General features: G+C 39.8%; 1 protein-coding gene across 6 annotated transcripts in view; it reads left to right on the top strand.

Moving 5' to 3' along the window:
• The first annotated feature begins 510 nt into the window (after positions 1 to 510).
• The window catches only part of KYNU (kynureninase), a 32646-nt gene continuing 12233 nt past the window's right edge, over positions 511 to 20923 (top strand). Inside the window, exons 1-5 of one of the 6 annotated variants that reach the window (XM_015869118.2) lie at positions 3428 to 3488; positions 5134 to 5326; positions 6578 to 6767; positions 10686 to 10806; positions 16618 to 16700. In XM_015869118.2, the coding sequence (XP_015724604.1) occupies positions 6599 to 6767; positions 10686 to 10806; positions 16618 to 16700 (373 nt within the window). In that variant the 5' untranslated portion in view covers positions 3428 to 3488; positions 5134 to 5326; positions 6578 to 6598. The other 5 variants (XM_015869119.2, XM_015869117.1, XM_015869116.2 and 2 more) reach the window with 5 other exon arrangements.

Raw genomic sequence — 20923 nt, forward strand, 5'->3', positions numbered from 1 at the left:
TTCTTATTTATATTCATTTATTTTTCCACTGAGGCTCCAATTTAAAAATAGACCTCAAGGGATAAATTCCTAGAAATAATGAAGAGTCAGAAAGAAATGGCAATGATAATTGATATTCAGTGTGAAGGAAAACAATATTGGGAGCAAGTAAGAAAAAGAATCTGTTTGTGTTTTTGGAGATGTGCCTGATATTCCAATTGAAAGGGGAAAACGTGAAATGACAATTTCAGAAGCTCACTTAAAATCCCAAAATGCAGCTAATAATGAAGAATTTCACTCTTAACTCTTCTGTGAGAATATGTAAAAATTCACAGTTTTAGGATCAATTGTCTGTAAGACAAAACAACATGGACAGATAGCGCTTATTCTGTTCTCACACCACTAAAGCAGGCCAAGCACATGTGCTCACTTAAAGAAACGAAACCCAGCTGTCCTAATCAAGCAGGGTATGAATGTGACCTCAGCTGAAGCAGGAGCTTTTTGGGCAGAGCAGGTGTGTAGATGGAGGGATAGCAAAAGGGATAAGGGAGCTGGCACATCAAGCTGGGCAGATATCAGACCAAAGGTATGTATATTTATTAATCTTTGTTGTTTATGTAGTTATTGTTATTAGGTCTATGGTGAACTTCACATGTAATCATAAAGGTAAGGTGGGCAGATGGCATGCTTTAGAAAAAAGCTGTGCGACTTGTCATTAGTTTTACTCAGTAGCTGTGTGCTGAGCAATGCAATGTGGGCTGCTGTCCTTGCTTTACTGTTCCTTTTTTGACAAGAAATTGAGGTGTATTTCTGCTTTCTGGGTTGTCTTGTTCTGGTCAAGACAAACCCTTTTATCTTAAACTAGAAAAGGATTCCCTTTATCTTCTTAATAGTAAGAGTGCTGTGGGCTTGCTGACCTGTTTGGCCAGGTGTCCTAATAGGCCATCCATCATGAGATGAGTGAGCTTCAGGACACCTTCACTTATTTGCTGCTACATACCTTAAGAATAAAGCATAACTTTTCTCAGGGTAGCAAATGAATTTTATGTGAATATTTATGTGGAAAAAGTTAAATAGTTTCTTCAGGAACAGGGCTCCCATTATAAAAACTTGAATGTATTCCAGTGATGCTACGGATGAATAACAGGTGATTAGCATGAAAGATGAGATGAAGCAGTATCAGCACGCATGGACATGCTGATGGACTCATCTGGCATTGTGCATCTTAGTATGGCTGAGTACCTCAGAATGAGACTCCTTGTTGATCCCCTAGTAGCTCCTTTAGAAGACTGGTGTTGAGGCTGTCCCCCTCTTGTCATGGCGTTTCTTCTTTCTCTCTTAGCACACTGAAATTCTATCTTGTGCAGCCTTGCTCTGCAGATAAGACTGTTCTCCTCTTCTGTTTAAGCTCACCCGTTAGAGAATTGACGCTCTGTAACAGTGAGATAGATCTGCACGCTGTTCTTTCTACAGTTCACAGTGGCTTCATCTCTTGTCCTCTTTCCTCAAAGGAAATGCAGTAAGAAACCTTGCAGTTTGTTGTTCTTGTCTCTTTATCTCCAAGGACATGCTGAGAAGTCGCACTGTATTTTAGGTTGTTGTGATCTAAATGGCCAACCAAACAAGACATAAATACTATGCTGGACTGAATGATGTTTACTTTATTACTTCAACAGCTGGAATGTCCCTGTATCCTGCTTTTCTTTTTAGCCCAAATTCCTGGTGGTAAAGATTGTCTTGAGCAACAGTCCAAGGGTCTTGATAAAGCATAAAGCAAGACAAGTAGTGGCAAGTCATTTGACAGTATGAAGCAAATACAAGAACTGATGGTTTGAAGTTAGCTTTATTTTGGGTCTATACTGAGTGCCTCCATTTTTTTTCCTTATATGAGATGATCAAGTGTTTCAGTGTCATATACAGTGATGTTTATTGAAAATGGAAGTGCAGATAATAAACCAGCATTAGCACAGGCTTATGTGTATGCAAGTCCATACTGGAGTTGTGGACTAAGTGTATATTTGAGATCCAACTTTGACTCTTTTATCTCTCCTTAATGTTGATTTTATTTATTAACTTTTTGGTGCTGAATGAGGTAGAAATAATAATTCCTGGCTGCTTTGAGTTGACATGCTCTAACTACACGTAGGAATGGCTGTAGCTCTAGTGTAAGCAGTGGGGACTGAGCTGAAATAGGAATACATAGGTGATATACACTTTGAGGTGATCTTTGCAGGAGAGCAAAGAGGGGTATAAACTCTATTTGTCTCTAATTTCACTTCTGACTCTTCTGTTTTCCCACACTGCCAAATCCACGCTCCATGTAAATTCCCATTGCTCACCCTGCCATGTTCTTGTACACTTTACTGACTCCTGGCTGTTACGTATCGATTTGCTCCTTCCCTAAAGTGAAACAGCTTAGTTTAAAACCACTTTTGTTATGGTTGTTTGTGGCCCCGTTCTTGCACCTCTGTGGGAGAAAGACCTCAATCAGAGATTTTAATATTGCAACTGTGATAAAGAGCAATATATATATTATATATGCACATAATCACACAAGCTCTTGCTTTCGGTTTACGGTGGGGGTGGGGTGGGGATGCTCAGCCTCTACTCAGGTCAGAGTCTGACTGAGCCAGGCATGTGACTACTGCTCTTTCCCAACATAACTCATTGCATTTGCACTTGCACAAGGGTTACCTCATCCTCTCCCAGGAACAGCTGCCAATCTCAGGGTAACCTCACTTTTCTGTGGAGGGGGGAAATATGAGCTTTACGTGTGAAATTGTTTGTAGCACAGTCACTTCTCAATGTTGAGGTCGATGTGTGCTTAAATTGCTCTGAGCAACTGAGTTTATCCTAATTCCTCTGTCACGTTCCCTTGCTGCAGCTGTGACTCTGTTCTGTAACTTCTCTAATTACACGTTGCATTTGCTGCTGTCTGTTGCTGGGTGTGCTGTGAGCATTTAGGTTTCTTTTTTTCCCCCCTCTGCATTCCTGTAATGTAAACAGTAATGTAAACAGATTCATTGAAGTGTATTTAACCTGAAATAATCTAGAACGCGTTGCTTTGGGCTGTGTATTTTAGGCGCTGCCTTCTGCAGTTCTGTATTCACTTTCTTTGTGCAAAGATGGGAGGGAGGATCGTCTCTTTTAGGCTGCACATAGCTGTAGGTTTTCTTTGCTTCAAACAGCTGCAATCCACGATGCCATTGGTGCTCAGACTGGGCGTGTTTTGACAGCACGGAGCTGCTTTGCTAACTTGCACTTAACGTCGGTGCACGATCCCAATACTCAGAGTTCACCTGTAGGGTCACCTGAAAAACTCAAAGGTCTGTGGGCTGAGCCACGTTTAGCAACATGTTGGGCAGCCATTGGAGGGCGGAAAGTGCAGGACCTGCTATTCCCCACCCCACCCCCCCTTCCCGATAAGCTGTCCCCCGGGGCTATTGACAGAGCTATTAAGTAAGGATTCGTTGTCTGCTCATGTCAGCACTGTCTTGGGTAGAAAGACTGTGAGTAAAAACTTGGAATGCTTGAAGAGAAATGTTTAAAGGGGCTGAGGGACTGTACAGCTCTTTTATTGAGGGTATCAAAATACAAACATAGGCAGAGCAGAACTATAAAAATACTGTAAGTGCATCTAAAAGTAGGAGAGATTGTTCTTATAATTAAGCCTAAAGGACCTTTGTGTGAGAGTTTGATAGGATAGCTCGTTAATATTCATGCTTGTTTCTGTCTAGTCAGTAAGCTCTGCGTAAAGGACTAAAGAGAAATAATCACGTCTGTGTCCTTTGCCTGACTTCCTCATCTGTTGCCTTTTATGGTCTTTCCACTGTTTTCTATGGGTTAAAAATTGCAGATGAAATGAGTTGGTGCTTGTGCTGATCAAATATGTAGCGACTTTACTTAATTTCAGTTTCACGTGCTCTTTTTGAAAGCTAAACGCTGCCAGCACTCACTGGTCAGTTCTATGCAATGAGTCCCTGCATGTGCCACAAGGGTGGGAGAAGTAAGGGCTGAAGTAGAGACTTCCTTGAGGGAGGAGGGGGGAGCAACTAGTGAACAGCAAGATTTCGAGTAGATATGGGGAACAGAAAGAAAAGCTGCAGAAGAATTACATCCTATGGTAGGGGAAGTAGTGAAAATGTCAAAAGAGCAGAGTAAAAACTAATAATAATAATAAAAAGCTGACTTTATGTTCTCTTGAATGTCCAACTGAAGAACAAAAGTGCTTTCTTATTCTGGTCACAGAGTTCGATTCTGGGATTTCATTCCTCAGTAGGATTCTGATTGATTGATTGTTCTTTTAGTAGCTCTATCTTATTTCATAATGTTTGTATTAAATCAGGTACCTCAGAACGCTTAATCATTTTTAGCTTCTAGATCTTTGCATTGGATGTTATATTTGCTGCCAAGATTTAATATAAGAATTAGAATAAACAAAACTTGTTGATCAGATGCTGCAAACTATTGCAATGACAGGGAACCAGAAGCCTGATCAGGAATTTGTCTCTTTATTAGAGACACCTACTGACTTCACTGGGTTTTGGGTCAAGCCTCAATTGGATACAAAACCCATTTAGGCTTTCCACACAGGTCATTAGATGACCTGGGTTATGATAGCTATTAATCTACTGTAATAACTCTGTGTCCTTACAATGAAATGGGGAAGAGGGACAGATGGAAGGATGCTGTCATGTCTTTGTATTGGGAAAACAAAGAATCTGCAGCCTAGATGAGAGGAATCTGGTATGTAAAAAGCCATACTATCCTTCAAACACCCTTATCCATCTGCTGGTCATAAATTGCAATGGAATTAGCTGACATTGCCTGCGTGAGCTAACTAATGGAAGTTGGAAAAGAATACAATTATATCTTGCTTCCGTGTGTACTGGACATTCTTTCCTAATAATTGCAGGTTAAGACATCCTTGATAGCATTGCAAATAGAAGAAATAAGTCTTTGGAACTAGTTTTACTTTCCAAGTGCTGCCTCCTGTACTGCTTGAAAATAGTGCTGGTTAAGCCCATGCCTTCTTAAATTAGTAAGGGGGAGAAGTGGAAAAGCTTTCACTTCAGTGGAGGTCTTTACACAATAACAAGGTGCTGGTACAGGTGGTGGCTGTACTATGTCTGTGATCCTAGCTTGCTTTTTTAGATATTCTGCATTTATTGGAGGAAATAAAGATCTCAGAACAATATTCAAGAGGGTCCAGAGTACTACTCAGACCTATACAAGGCTGCAGATGCTACCAGTACCACAGTAGAGGAACTGGGATCCAGGATCTGCTGCACAGCTGTGGAGGAGCTGGGAAGTGGTTCCTACTGTGTCTTCAGGAGGTGATCAGTTGGTGTGTACTGTTTTCATCCATGTCACCTGCTCCTTTAGTATTGGACCCAGCAACTCATCACATTGTAGCTGTTCGCCTCCTAGAAGCCATAGAAAACACTGACAAAAAGGATGCTCGAATACCTTTCTATCACTTTTCCAATTTTCCTCTCCTTTTTAATAGCTGCAAAGTCATTAGGATGACTGGGTAAGGATGATAAATTTGCTGATGATGAGGAAGTGTGAACAACCCATGTTCAACAATTGCTTATCTCCAAAGGCTCCTTAAGATGAATATTATCAGTTAAATGAAAGCTTTTTTTTTTCCCACTCTGTGTTGCTGTGATGGAGGGAAAAAGAAGATACTGTGTAGTTTATCAAGTCTAGAGAGGAATATTCTGATTGTAGATCAAATGATTAAACCAGATAACTGGCATCATGCTGGCCATTTACCTAGAGTATAAAGAGGTTTGAATTAATTGGCATTAATGGAGTTGTTATATTTAGGGGGATTATATTGAAATACCCACAGTTGTCCTTACTGTATGTGGTGATGAAGCTCTTCTGGATGATATTCAGGGAGTGGCATTAAAACTTAATTTAAAGAAAAGAGCAGCAACAAAAACCCACTAATATACATTCTTGTGCTTATTGCTTGACTTGGGCTTTGTTCCTTTCTTGGTACAAAGGAGGTAAGACCACAGGATATCTGATGTAGCTAGACATGAATATTTTAAGGTCTTGGTTTTGAAAGCATCTTATGTCTTTTATCTGTACACTTCCTGCTCTACCCCTGTATTATTAGCACAACAGGCCCTTCCTATTTGGCAAGGAAGAAAAGCTGAGAGAGTCTAAGCATTGCAGCCTGGAAACAACTTTGAGTGTAGCTATGCACCTGCTATCTTTAGGAGCACAGACTGTAATAACAACAATGTTGCTTCTGGTTTCCAGATCCAGAGACGATGGATGAAGCTTCAGTGTTTGTAACTGCTGTTGGTCTGGTGGGAGAACTGGGAGGCTGCTGATATAGCTTAAAAGGGGAACAGCAGTGTATCTATGGAGCTGAGGGGGTAAAGCTTTAAAAACAGAAATACACTGCTATGTATTTACTTGAATTGATCAATTTTACCATTATTCGTTCACATTTCGCTACTTAAAAGCTTTAAATCAAGAAAATGTGAGGCCTTGAATGCTGCAGCTTTGGTGGCTGTTTATCAACCACTTGTGAATATACATTCTGCAGAAGTTAAACTGTGGCACTTCTCCTTCTAAGGTGAAATTGAATGACCTGAAAATGGATCCATCTTCTACTGCGCTACCAGCAACCCTTATAGAGCAAGCTGCCTCGCGGCTGGGATGCAGCCCAGCAGACAAGAAACTCGCTTTTCACTTAGATGAAGAAGACAAGTTAAAGCATCTTCGTGAATGTTTCCATATCCCAAAAGTCAAGGATCTGCCTCCAAGTGAGAATTATAATTACAGTGGAAGAGTGGGGGGAGGGTGGGTGATTCTTATCTTTTGCATATGTTTATCACAAATCACTGGAAATCATTGTCACTTATGAGATAATTGAGCAATTGCTGTTATATCTGAGCACAGTATGTCCCTGGTGTTGCTAAATCAATCCATCAACTTATTCGAGCACCGAAAGCTTTATGCTCTCATTCCCTTCCTGAATAAAATGTGAGGATACAGTGCTTGCATGATGCTTATGCTGTCAGTCAGCTGCTTTGAACAATATAGTGACTGATTGAAAATTATAGGCAGAAGCCTTTCTAGCTAATGGTTTGAAACGGCAATGTCGCTTACAACTTCATAGTTCAGCACAGTTACTTCCTCACTTTGATACAGCTTGGTGTTATCTGTCTAGTTACAATTATTTTAGTTAATGAAAGGGACATTATGTATATTATATTCACATTTCTTCCTTATTGCTAGTAGTGATGATTTTTTTTTCCTGAGGTTGGATGAAGACTGTGCCTTAAAGCAAATAATTGTTCTCAGCAAATAATTCATAACGAAGCCTTTATTTGAGGATTGCTTTCCTCATGAATTGCCTAGAAACAGATAACTGCATGTTCCAGTGTAGCCATGCAAAAGAGTCTCTGCCTTTTTCAGACTTGCTCCTGATGATTGTTCTGAGGAGACTGGATGTGGGTGCAGAGGGAATTCTGGCCAGGTTGTAAAGAGATGACCTGTTGTGCAAGCAACCAGCCAGGAGGGAGGTTTTGGCTTCTTATCAGTGCTCCTGACAGAAAGTATAAAGCATTTCCACATTTGGATACTCCGGTGCTGTGCTTGGCACTGCTGCCAGTGGGTTTTGTAGCTGCTGCTGCTGTTGTCTCTGGCCTCAGATGAGCAGGGAAACCTGGTGTGAGCATCTACCTTCAAAGGCCATGTGCTCTTGGGCTCTGCTCTGCTTCGCAAGTCCCATTTGAGTTTATTTTCACCTCATGTGTCAAATGCATGGGAAACAAAACTTGCAATCTTTTCAACTGATATTACCATGGATGGCATAGATGGTTATGACTATGCATGGTCATTTTTCCCCAACATTTATTAAGCTTTTATTAAAAATTAAAGAAAAAACATACAGGTTTCTTGCATGATATTTTTGTTAATTTTAACAGTGTGTTTTTGTGTCGCTAAGCAGCCTATTGATAGTATCAGCTGAACAGCATAGAGAACCCATCATTTTTGTGTTCCCAAATTGCAGGTTCCCCTCCTGCTTTTTCCCTGCCTCTGTTAGAAGCTGCTTCCCTGCTGAAGCACAGTAGGGGTGTGAAGGGAAAAAATATATATATTTACACTGCAGCATAGAGATCTCTTGTGACATTTATCTTGGCACGGGAGCGGATTCTAGATAGCGTGCTTAAGATAAATGTCATTATAGAGATTAGCCATCAAATACTTTCTTTATATATTTACATAAAGTGCAACAATGAGGTTTTGAAATGAAGCAGATGAGAGCATCCATAAGAGACGACTGTAAGATTACATATGTGAAAATGTTTAGGAAGTCAGTATATAGCTTAATTTTGTTTTCAGCTTACAAACTGTCTCAGCTGTCTATAATGTTTATTTGTTATATCGATCAGGTAGAAACAACTAGCGGTCTAACTCCCTGGCAAATCTGAGGTTTTATGGGCAAGCCTGAGGGACAAGGCACAGGTGAGCAAATAAGAAGAGATGATAGGAGAAGATTTAGGGAAACATTCACATATCATTCCCCTCTGAGATGACAGCGTAGTCTCTAATGCTTTTTCTTGCATGTGGAGAGAGGTAGGAATTGACTGGATTGCATTCAGGTACCAAATTGTCAGTCTGATTAAGGCTGTTGTGTGCGTTTTGTCATCTCATAAAGGAACTGAACATCATTTGCTTTTCTTGAGAATAAGAAGTTGTCCTGGAATGAAAGTGTTAAGCTGTATTTCCCTGAAGAGATGGTTAAAGGTAGTGTTAGTTTTATGAATGCAGCTCTTTGTTTGGAGAGCTTGTTGAGGATGTGTGTGTGGGGAAATAGGAAGAGATGGAAGAAGTGATTTTCATCCTTCAACAAGGGGTGGGATTCAAGTAATTTGTAAGCAGATTTAATCCATCCTTTCTGGCTCATGAAGACATTATTTTGGTCTGTTTGGGTTGAATATTTCTGAAAACATACTTGCTTTTGAAGTTTGAATGGTATAGAATGCAGGAAAATGATGTAGGTCACTGGCCAATCCACTTGAATTCATTTAGATGTAAGAATCATTGATAATGTATCTAATTTAGGTATCTTTAGGTAAATGATCGTGTACCTTGTGCTGTTTGAAGGACACATTTATGTAATTATCTATTTTTTAACCAGTCTTTATCTCATCAATAGATCTTGCTTCTTACTTGAATATCTCATAGACCTATTTATGTCAACCACAGCTCCGCCAGAAGTAAAATGGGCTGGCACTGTGAGAAATAAGGGTAATTTGTTGAAAGATAACTTGCCTTAGACTTGATTGTAAATGAGATCACAATGATGAAGCAAACAAAACCCTAGAGTAGTTCGAGAAGCAGCGGTGGTCCAAAATGAGTATTTTAACGATGCCAGGGAGGAGGAAATAAACAGCCTTTTGTGAAAAGGAAGAGTATAGCCTCATATAAAGGCCATAGCATGCCAGAAAATAGATATCAAAAGTGACAGCTGTAAAAGCAGAAAAATACATTCTGTCAAAGAAGTAAAGAAAGAAACGGCAGCTTCTTTCCAGCGGCAACCCAAGAGGTGTTTTGTCTAAAGAGAACGGTGGTGCAAGAAATGCTGCTTTGTTTATAATTCCTTACCTGTTTTAATGCCTGATTGAAATATAAAGAGTAGCAGTGAGATTTAGAGCTTGAATTCTTGAGCAAAGACCCTTCTTGCTGTTCCCAATGAGACCATATTGTTGTGTTGCTTGATAGGAAGAGAACTGTTAATAGAACCAATTTAGGGCCATGGATGATATTTATACCTCTCTGCTTTCATTCCTATTAAAATATGGATGGAAAACAGTCATAGTATCTGTAAAACAGATTAGGCTGAAATTGCTCTCTGACTTATGCTTTTTAAAAGCTTCTAAAGCTTTAAGGAATAAATTACCTAAGTTGCCTATACTTCTGAAATATGTGTTTCTGGTGAAGTTCAATGAAGTTGGTAATTGTTAGTGTGAAAGGTAGTAAGAGACCTCTTCCCAGACATCTAATCTATTTTTCTGCAGCTCTAAAATAATATTTTCAGACTGAAGCACAGACTTATTTAGCTCTAGCATGCATCTTAGCATACTCCCTCGTTTACTAAAAATACAGGTAACGTTAACTTAGGGTTTTCTAAGTACTTGTATAGAAGCATGCAGATTACTTACAAGAAGATCATCTGTCCCTCCAAGGGTGTCTAATGTGAGAAATAATAGAAAAAGACAATGTTTGGATTGATAGATGATGACATGGGGTAATTAGATTGTTCAGAACATCACTGGGAGCTATTATTTATAAATTTCCAGGCCTTGCTTTTCTCCTAATCATTGAAAGAATTTGTCAACATACATTTCCTCCTCACCAGAGGATGACATGAAGTGCAGCCCACAATATATGCTGACAAGACGAGAACTTTTGTGACTGCCTTATAATATTCTATAAAATGAGTACATTTTCCTAAATAGCAATTTAATCATGCAGAGAGATCTTAATGAAAGACACAAATTTATCTAGCTTTAACTTCTAATAAGTGTACAATTGAAGTAGTTTCACAGCTCAGAATAGTGGTATGTTGATGATGGAAGAAGTGGATGGTCTGGTCAGGGAAATGCTCCATTTGCACTCACTGTTGATTATGAACCTGATGAAATCAGTGCTGGTGGCCTCTTTCCATGCAGCTGACCTGACCCTGGTGAACGGAGAGGAGAGCTGCATATACTTTGTTGGCAATTCTCTGGGACTTCAGCCAAAAAAAGTTAAAACTTACCTGGATGAAGAACTGGACAAGTGGGCTCGAACGTGAGTAGATCATGTGAAACACCAACCTATGCTTCGGTTGAGCACTCTGCTTTATTTTGGGATTTGTCTTAGAAATGCTTGGGTAGAAGAATAGTGTGCTAAACCCTCCCCAGCACAGGAGTAAAACGTATTCAGCATTTTCCCCAGAGCTGTTTAAATCTCCTTTAAAGGTGTGAGTGGTGAAAGAGGCAAAGAGAAACTTTCAGTTGTGATAACCTGTGCTGCCTGTGATGGCTCTGCTTTGACCCATCCGAAGGTCTGCACAGTTTAACCATCATCATCCAATTGCTGCATGAGTTCATACATAAGGTGCACAAACTCACTTGGTTAGTGCTGTTTGCTGGTGAGTATGATTCAGTTTCAGGACTTGTGATATTTCTAATTTATATTTTAACCGCTTGAAGTGGCACAGAGCACAAGTGGTGCTACTGGGGAGGACATCAGCTCTTCTTGACCCAACTTTATGCTGCAGGTGGAAGCTGCATAATGTAAATGTGAACAAGTTTGTAGCTGCTGTTTGCCTTGTTAATAGATGGATGCTGTGAACTAATAAAAATAGTTTGCTGTTTCTTATTTACAACTTCTTTTCTGAGAAGTGAAAAGAAGGTTGAGAATGAATGGGAATGGGGTTGAACTTTGGGAAGCCCTCTTTCCTGCTGGTTATTCATTGAGCGCAGCACTGCAGTTTCTGCAGTCATTTGAAGAAATTGCAACCTTGTCCATTGCTGTCTGATTATCGTACTTTATCAGAGAAACACCTGAGTTCTTTCAACAACTAAAAAGCAGATAGTGCTCTTATCTGTTAGTGATGCACTAGGAGTGAAAATGTATTTCAGCTCCCTCAGTGCACCTTTTTATTGGTTCACTTCCATCCCTATGGTTGTCTTTGCTACAGTGAAGCGTATATATTTTTCTTCCCCCTCAACGATTATAAAATTTGGGAAGAAAAGTTTAGGCAGCATGTAGGCAGAAGATCAAAAGCCCCTTCAGTAGCTGTATCCAAGGGGGAAATATGGCTGGATGTGATTTCTAGCCACCAGAAGAGAGGCAGCAAACCTAAAACGGCTCTTTGGATCTGAGTTGTACTTTTGGCAAACAGATAACCCAGAATGCATCAAAGATTTAAGTGAAATAAATTTACCAAAGAGAAAGAAGGAAAAAAAAGATTCCAAAATAGTGCTGGCTGCAGATGTACTTAAGGCAACTGAGACAGTCAAGGTGAGGTCAAGCAAAATTTGAACTGAGCAATTTGTGCAAAGAAAATAGTGACAGGGAGAGAGGATCAAGTGATGGGGTTGCAAAGGGATAGGGAGCTCGAACGCAGGTAGTGCTTCTGTTCTCATCACCAAGGTCAGCTTAGCAAAATCCAGTGTAAGGCAGCAGCTGAAGCTTGCTCAGTGGCTTCTGAGTTGGCAGTGTGGAATTCAGTGACGGTGGCTTGGGTAAAAATAAGAATCAAGACTCTAAATAGAGGCACATGAATTAGAAACATCCTTCAAGTCAGTAGTAATTCAGGTTCTGTCTCTGTTAGAAAATGTGATAAACCAAGTCGGTTGCTGTGTCATGGGACTCATCTCAAATGGCTGCTGCACTGTCTATTTAAAGTGATTTTACTGCTTCTAGCTGGTGGCAAGAGTGAATGGGATTATTACCTTGGAGCTGCCACTTGGGATGGGAGGCGTTGGTTCTGGGTGCTGATGGCCGTAACTCATTAGCACAAGGCCTGTAGAGGAAAAGGCTTTCACGATTTCTTCTTTCTCATGTTCCCTCTCACACTGGCGCTGTTTCCCCCACACACAATTCAAATGGAGGGTTACTGCTTTATTTGCTGGCTTTTCTGAATTCAACGTAAATTCTGATTTAGGATTTTCTACTTTCCATGTTCCTCCTTCCTTGTTTTTGTATTACTATATAGAGACTGCAGATTCAAGCCACTGATGTTCTTAGTGTAGATTAAAATAAGAGCATTTGAGACTTGGTCTTTGTTGTTGTTGTTTTTTTGTTATGATTGCTGCTGAATCTGAGGTTTCCTCAGTAGAGACAAAGAGATAAAGGTTGTCTCCTTCATGATTAGCTTGGAGTCACCAAGAGTCTACTTGTCCACTGTTTGAAATCTAAAAGACCAAGGTTCCAGTGACTTGTCTGGCTCGTTGAAGGCCAGAAGATGCTTTACAGTGTCTTTTTTTTTCCCTCTTCATCTGCCAAAGTTGTTTATGCAATTAGTGCATTTTATAGAATAATTGCATGCAAACATGCACAAATGTAAAAGAAAAAACCCATTGCCCTCTGCAGTAACTCATTGAAGTGGAGTTGTTAAATCAGGATGGAGTCTGCTGTAGGTCAGTTGTGCTTTGCAAGGAGCTGGTAAGGGAGGGGAGAGCCTCCGATATGGAAGTTAGAGGACTGAGCTTGTTTAGTTGGGCAAAATAAAGACTGAAAGTGAAAAGGATTGCTGGATGTGTCATGATATAAGCATTAGGGGGGAAGGAACAGAGTGTGAAATAACATACTGGTATGGTAAATATAAACTGAGAATTAATACACCCAGGGTAGAAACTAATTAACTGTATACACTTTGAAGCATTTAAGCAATCTGTTAACAACCTTCTGGTATGAGTACAATAGAAAAAATATCTGAGTCTGATGAGGGCTTTATGAGATGGCACCTGAAGTAGCAAAAGGCTGTTTTTAGTGCATGAAAAGGTGTCTTTGGTGCTGCTGAACTCACCCTGCAAGACATAGCAGCCCTGTAAACAGGAGGGTGGCTTGGACAAAGCCACTTCTCTGCCATTCTGTAAGAGTCATCTCTGCGTTATATGCTTCAGCACACTGTATGTTAGGACTGTAAATGTCTCCTTTAATGCTCTGGTTTTTCTGGTTTTGGAGTGTTTTGGTTTGGTTTCTTTTTTCAGTTTTATCTTCAGTCTACTGCTCCATACAGTTCTTTTTCCTTGGATATGTCCTTTCCTTTGACCATTTCTTTGCTTAAAGCCAACATGAAAGTTAAGAGTCTGCATTGGCTCCTTAAGCAGCTTGCAGCCTTTTTGGCAAAGGAGCAAGAAGGAAATTTCCATTTGAACAAGATTTGAACGAGTGCAGAAGATTCCTGAAGCTGGCAGTCAATGTAAATCCCCATTGTTACCTCCTTTGGAACCTTGGGATCATATCAGAAAGAGTGTTTTTAGTTTCCCAAGTGACTTATAAATCCGCCAGGCCTCAGCAAATAAAATGTGGCATTGAGATTTCTTCCCAAATTGCAAAGAAAATGGCAACTGACTAAAAATTAATTTGCAGAACGAGTAGTTCTCTCAGTAGTTTAAGAAATGGATCTATTTGTAGGACGCATTATGATTTGATGGGATGTGTTTTGTATCCATTAATTTAGGTGCTTGGATTTAAATCTCTCTTGCTATCCAGAGTGCAGTGGAAGCAAAATAAGTTAGGTTACCTGTGTCTGAAGGGAACACCAGAAGCGCTGTAGTTGTCCTTAAAGATTATTACCCCCAGTGCCTACCAGAGCTCAGAGAGGGGTGGCGTAATATACAGAGAGATAAATTCTCTGAGGCAGAGCATAGAATTTTACAACCTAAGTGGAATAGGATGTATTGTGCCATCAGCAAAGGCTATGGTGTTTCATGTGATTAAAATAATAATAAAATAAAAAAAAAGCGCCAAAGAATATGCCTTTAACTACCATTTTAGCTGCAATAATTTTTGTCTCTTGGCATTTATATCGGCCATCAAGAGTAAGGCAAGCTGTAAGATGTGCTATAATATGAATAATAATTAATGCTGGTTCTTCCCTCTTTCACTGTACTCAATTTTTTTGTGTTTTCTTTTTGAAATAAAATAATCTCATGGCTGAAATCTATTATCTGTCTTCATGAAAACTTGGAAATTTATTCTGAGGTTTTTTTGTTAGTCTTGTATGTTGGTAGGGAGAGCTTTCATCAGTAAATTCCCATTAGAAGGACACTAATGGCTATAAAATCAGAGAAAGCTAATGAGAGAGAATCCCATCGGTAGTTAGAGTTTCTTTTTCCTATCTTATTATGTTCAGTATCCTCTTTCAGAAATACAGATCCCTTCAGGCTGGGAGCCACTGAAAATCTATTTCTCATTTTTTTTCTTTTAAACAATCTGTATTATGCCAAACTTTCTTGATTACTGTGTTACACTTAAGGATAAGAAGGGAAATTGGTTATAAATGTCTTGCTGCTTGTGAAACTCATACCACTGTCTTTAGGGAAAGCAGCTGCATTACATCCTGATTGGAGAAGCTAGGAACAGTGTTTCTCTGCTTACCCAGCTACTGCCCTTATTCTTCATCTATGAAATGTTCTTGTAAATGAGCGCTATTTCACACTGCCCGCTTCCTCATCTCAAGATCTCATCAGAGAGTAATTCCAAAACTGAGAAAAGCAGTCAGCTGGTGAACTGTGACCTTATCCAAATGAAGGAGTGAGGTCCTCCTCTTAATCTCGATGGAGTTAGACTTGTTGAATGTAGGGAGACTGCATTTTCTCTGTAAGAGATGTTCAGTATTGCCTGTGTCCTTCTTCAGCTACAGATTTAAGCATTAACTAGTCAAAAAACAAATGGTATTTCACAAAGAAAAGGCAAGAAATGTTGATAACAAATGTTATGCTTTGTGGCAGCTTGTATTTCTTTGCTTAGGGCTGTGGTTCTTTTGGATATACTCCTATGAGTTAGAGACAAGTTAATCAGAAAATCTGACTGTAAAAACATCCAGGTTGTGTGGGAGGTGGAGCAAAATTTTGTCTGAGGCAGGAAGGATGGAGGTGGGTGGGTGAAAACAATCCTCTAAATAGGGCGAAGCAAGGGGGTCTGGCTGGTAATCTCTCATGCACGCTCCTTTGTCACATCTTAATCTGCCAGAAGTCTTTTGATTTTAAGTGAATATTGTAGGCTTGTTCCTCTTTAAAAGGTTTATTACGTGCTGCTATTCCTTTTTCTCATCACAACTTCTCAGGCTTATTTTTCCATCTCTGTCTCCTACTGTCTCGGTCCCTTTTTGAAGCTGCTTTATACTCGGTTCCCATGCAGCCTGGCATTTCTGACTCCACAGGTACCCTGTGGTGCTCTGCAAATGTGAAAATCATCCAGTGTGAAACGGAATGAGATGGAAGCCCAGAGCAACGTTCCCCCAGATTAGCACCATTATTGCTTTTCTCAATCTGCCTTCATTTGCATTTAAATCTGAACACCGCCTCCTCTACGTTTAAGGAACTTCACAATTTTTTATCTTTATATGCATGATGACTTCCTTAAAAGTTTAATTCTGGCACATTTAAAGCTAAATAAATAAATAATTAATTAAAGTACTTAATCCAGCACTGAACAGATAAGTCTCTTTGGAATAGCGATGCATTCAGATCTATAGTGCTGGTGTTATCCACTGTAGGCAGGAACAGTGTGTGAAATAAAGTTTAAAATGCCCTCTGTTAAAGCAAAAATGCACATCCAGAATAATTTGTCAGGGAGAAAAGAAGCAATTTACATGCAGCTGTTTGGGCAGCTTTATGCTGAAGGGTGAGTTCATAGGGGAGATTTGTGTGACAGAAATTGGTGGATAAGAACAGTTGAACAGGCCTCCCATGGAGGTTCTGGAGTCAACATCCCTGTTGAAAAAGGATGTTGAAAAGGGATGTATATGGCACTGGGGATGTGGTTAGTGGGAATGGTGGTGGTGGGTTGATGGTTGGACTTAGATGATCCCAATTGCTCTAACCAGGTATATGTCTTAGGATTGACTGAAAGGCAGCAGTGTGTTTTCATGTTTCCTTGCAGAGGGGTTCATGGCCACTTCAACGGGCAGCGCCCATGGGCACTGGCGGATGAATGTCTTGTGGACCTGATGGCTGAACTGGTGGGTAGGTATGAACTGCTGGGAAAACTTTCTCTAGTAACAGAAACAAATTTAAGATGGGAAGCCCTGAAGCTCTGTAACCAGAACTTAATTCCTTGTACTCTTTCATGTTGAAGTAGTTTTATCCGATTGCTTAGTACATGGAGTAACACTTTATTTTAAGGCTGTAAGTGATTTAAGAGATGAATGTAGGGAATAATATACGAGCATATGCATATCATGGAACTAATTGCAGCAAAGGGTTTCTAGGAGCCTCGTAAACCAATTGGTCTAACACGCAAAGTCCTTTTAAAGGGCACTTGGCATTACAGATTCTGTTCCTCACTCTTAGAAGTGAACCAGTGAACTTTCCCTTTGAAGAAATGATTTCTACCTAGACATTTTCTGCTTTTCCTCTTTTCCCCATCACTAAATCCATGCTCGTATTTGAGAACTGCTTATGTCAATGAAGCAGGTAATTGGGGCAGGACCTGCTATTTGTAAGTTCCCATTACCCTACTGTACTCCTTGAGGAGTCCAAGTGCTGCAGGACATGGGCAGTAAATGCAGCTGGTTATTCTGGAGATTGGAAAAGTAGCCCTGGAGACTTCTCCTGGTGAGTTTGCCAGCTGCAAAAGCAGTCATCTGAGTCTGAATGCAAATTTCCTTTATTGCGTCTTATTCTGGCCTGCGTGCTGTTGCTGAAATAACCTTTCACTGGGATTTTGTTAAGATTTGTTGCTATCAAAAGGGGGAGGAGAGATGTTACTGACATAGTCTGTCTCAGAACTGCTTTCTTCCCAATCCTTACAGCGTCTGTCAAGGTTAGGTTAGGAGATTCTATTGAGATTTGTTCAGTATTCCAATTTATTTGTTGAGCTTAATTGTCAATATTGATCACTGGAACCAAATTATCATGTGTTCATTTGTGCCTTCTGTAAGGATAAAATATTACCATTGTTGACTGTTCATATGGTAGGTATTGTCTAGACTTGGAGAAAAAATTACACGAGACAAGTGCTCAATGAGAAAGGTGTGTTTTTCTCCTTCAGGTGAAGCTAATGGATTCTGAACAGCAGGAAAGGGAGACATTAAAGAATGTTTAATGACAAGCATACTTATAAATTTATTTTATTCCTAAAGCAAATAAAGAGAACACATGCCAACTTTGACTTCTCTATAGAGTTTCCAAATCAGTAGATTGTTGAAAACTATTATTGGAGAGGAACAAGTGCAGGAAAATATTTTTATACTTGGCTTATCTGTGATGTAAGTGACAAGATAGTATAAATATTAGGGAGGCTATGCTGGGCATTAGTGTACTGTGTGGAGCAATCCCACTTGCAGAATGAAGTGAAAGCCAAAAATGTAGATCTACTCTTCTGTCTTCCTGTGTTTTGGAACTTGTTGCTGTAGTACTTAGTATTCCCAAGGGATTTCTTTAGTTTGACCAGTCTTTCCTGGAAAGTTGATGCTTTTGTTCTTTTGAGTTAGAACTGGTGGGCAGGTGGAAGTATATGTCCAGTCACATAACTAGCTTGATGCATAAAAAAGGCTTTTCAGTTGTAAACCTTGAACTTCATTAACTGGAGGGCACTGCAAACACCTCATTACTCATCAGATCTGTAAATATCTGCCATGGATCTGTTTCCATAATAGGGTTCCTGATCACCTGGTGGGGTGCAGGTGTGGGCTGGGCACTGACGTCCTGCAGGTGCCAGCTCTGATTTGGCACAGTTTTAGTTTAATGTCACTGCAGTAAGCAAGGAGTCAGGTGGGGGTCTTCTCCCCTTTGCCATCTGTTCTGTTGAGGCTGCCAACTCAGTGCATTTTATTTGTTTAATTAAAAAAATATTTTGGGTGCAAGAATGAGGAAATGGGCCAAACTACTCTGAACTTATTACAACAGCTTGCTTCGTTTTAGAGCGCAATATAAATGTTTTAAAGCTTTCTATGGAAATGATGATGATTGAGGTCACCCTACTGTTGACCTATTTTAGTATTAAAACACTTCAGTGGGAAGCCTTTCATAGTCCTGTTGTTTTCCTCAGCAGTGCAGTCAAGGTTATCATTCTGGATTTTGTCCTCCAAAGGTTTCTCAGATGTGTATAATTAAGAAATGGAATATGTTTCAGGCTGAAATCTGATCTGCATGTTCACACATCAATAGTTATTTTTAATTTATATAATATCCTTATAGCATTTTTCAGAACCTATGGAAGCAGTCCTTAAAAGGTAAACAAATTAATCTTTTCCAAATAATAGATGCATTAAAAAAAAATGGTGTTACACTGTCTGTATCATTAAAAGGGTAGAGAATAAATGCAGGAAATGTGTTATGCTAAAATGTTATTTATTATGTAGTGTCTTCCAGCAAGATGCAGTAGATGAGCTGAGTGAATTCTGAATTTTTCTTTTTAGTGATTTTGATGCGAGAACGTAAACAGATTTTTATGCTGTTTTTATTCCATATTTAATATGTTATGGAAGGAGAGGAATTGTCAGTTCTCACTCTAAGTGGTAGTGAGTGAAAAATATTTATTCAGGAATGGGCTGAAGACTGTAAAATATCTCTGCCCATCTAATGGTTTATAGTGCTGTAACATCTTGCTTATTAAATGCGGTCCCATTTTCTTGTTCAATGAAAGTTACAGTAGTAAATATGTTGTGAAATGCAGAGTCAAGGTCAGCGGAGGCCAGAGCCTTTTTTTCCACCCTCACACCAAGCAGCGTAACGCGGTGCCGCTAATCTCAGCTGCACCTACCAGACTTTATTAAAACATTACAACCTTGGCAGGATCACCTTCCGATGGAACAAGATTAACTGTGTGGCTGCTGCTCCACGATGTGCTCAGGCAGGTCTCTGTTGAGGGAAGACTGAACACGGAGCAGATTTGTAGTGACTTTGAGTGATAAGGAGTATTTGAAATAAGCAAACCGCTTTTAAAATGGGAGCCTTTAGTCTTTGTTTTCAATCATTTCACGGAACGCTTTTTACTTATTCTGCTGTGGATCAATCTCCTGCTGCAGACGGAGAGGAGAAAGATGGCAGTGTCTGCCTAACACAATCATAATTGTCTCTGAAGTTGTCTTTTGCAAATGCTGCTTCCTTTTATTAAAGAGGAGATTTATCAAGCAGAACATACAGGTTTTAGCCTGTCTTGGAGATATGGTATAAAGTTAGGAAAGAAAGAAAGCAAACATAATTTTGTCTCCTGTGTGCCGGGTCTTTGAATATTGTAATAGGTTAATTGGATCATGGAAAGGTTGTTTTCTGAAAGCAGAGCAGGTTATAAGGGATAACAGTTTTCCAATGACACGGATGAGGTTTGTTTTGTGGGCATGAAATTCAATAATGGAAAGCTTTTAATAAATATATAATTTACGGAAGACCAAGACTTACATGACAAATGTAGTGTCATATTTAATTTGGAATGCTAGCACGCAGCTAAAAGTGATCTACAGATTAACCATTGGTTTGATATGGGAGCAGTGCAGCGAGCAAAGGGTTGCTTATGCAGAATTTGCTGTGAAAAACACAGATTTCTTAGAAAGAGCAGAGGTAAAAAGGAAAACACCATTTATTTATTTATTTTCCCCAGCCTCAAGAGTTCCATAGAAACATTAAGGCTGAAAATAACACTGTTTTGAGCTGCAATCACTGACAAGCTGTCTTTGTATCTGCAATAGAATTGGGCACAAGGTGACCTCTTCCAGCAGCACCGAGCTTGTGGATGCAATGCTATCAGAGGAAAGAAAAATCAGAGGAGAGCAGTTTAAGTGAGGAAAAAATCTTATGTTTTCTGCTCAAGAGTTAGGTTCACTTGTATTTCTTCTCACAAACTCCCAAGTTCCTCGTGTTTGGAGGAGGGAAGTTAGGGCATCTTTTATCCCTGCTGGCTCATCCTCTGAACTGGCCCTTTGGGGTCACTGGCAACTATCAACATGTCTTGCTGTTCAATAATTACAGATTTCAGCAACACAAAGAAGGCCATTGAATCCCTCAATCAAGGTGGTTTGTGGCTTTTCTGTGGTGGCTGAAGCTGAGACCTGCCTGGCAAAGATTTATGAATATACTCTTTTTATTCACAGATTTCCATGTTCTTTGACTATATTTCCTTTTATCGACCTCAGCCCATGGCTATGTCTCTTTCCAAGGTTGGTGTAGTTGTAGCTCAGGAAGCCATACTATTTGGGAATGTCTCTCTGGTGTTGGTTAGGGACTTTTTGTACACACTAAGACCGGGA

The sequence above is a fragment of the Coturnix japonica genome, chromosome 7 (assembly GCF_001577835.2).
Source record: "Coturnix japonica isolate 7356 chromosome 7, Coturnix japonica 2.1, whole genome shotgun sequence".
Classification (NCBI taxonomy): Eukaryota; Metazoa; Chordata; class Aves; order Galliformes; family Phasianidae; genus Coturnix; species Coturnix japonica.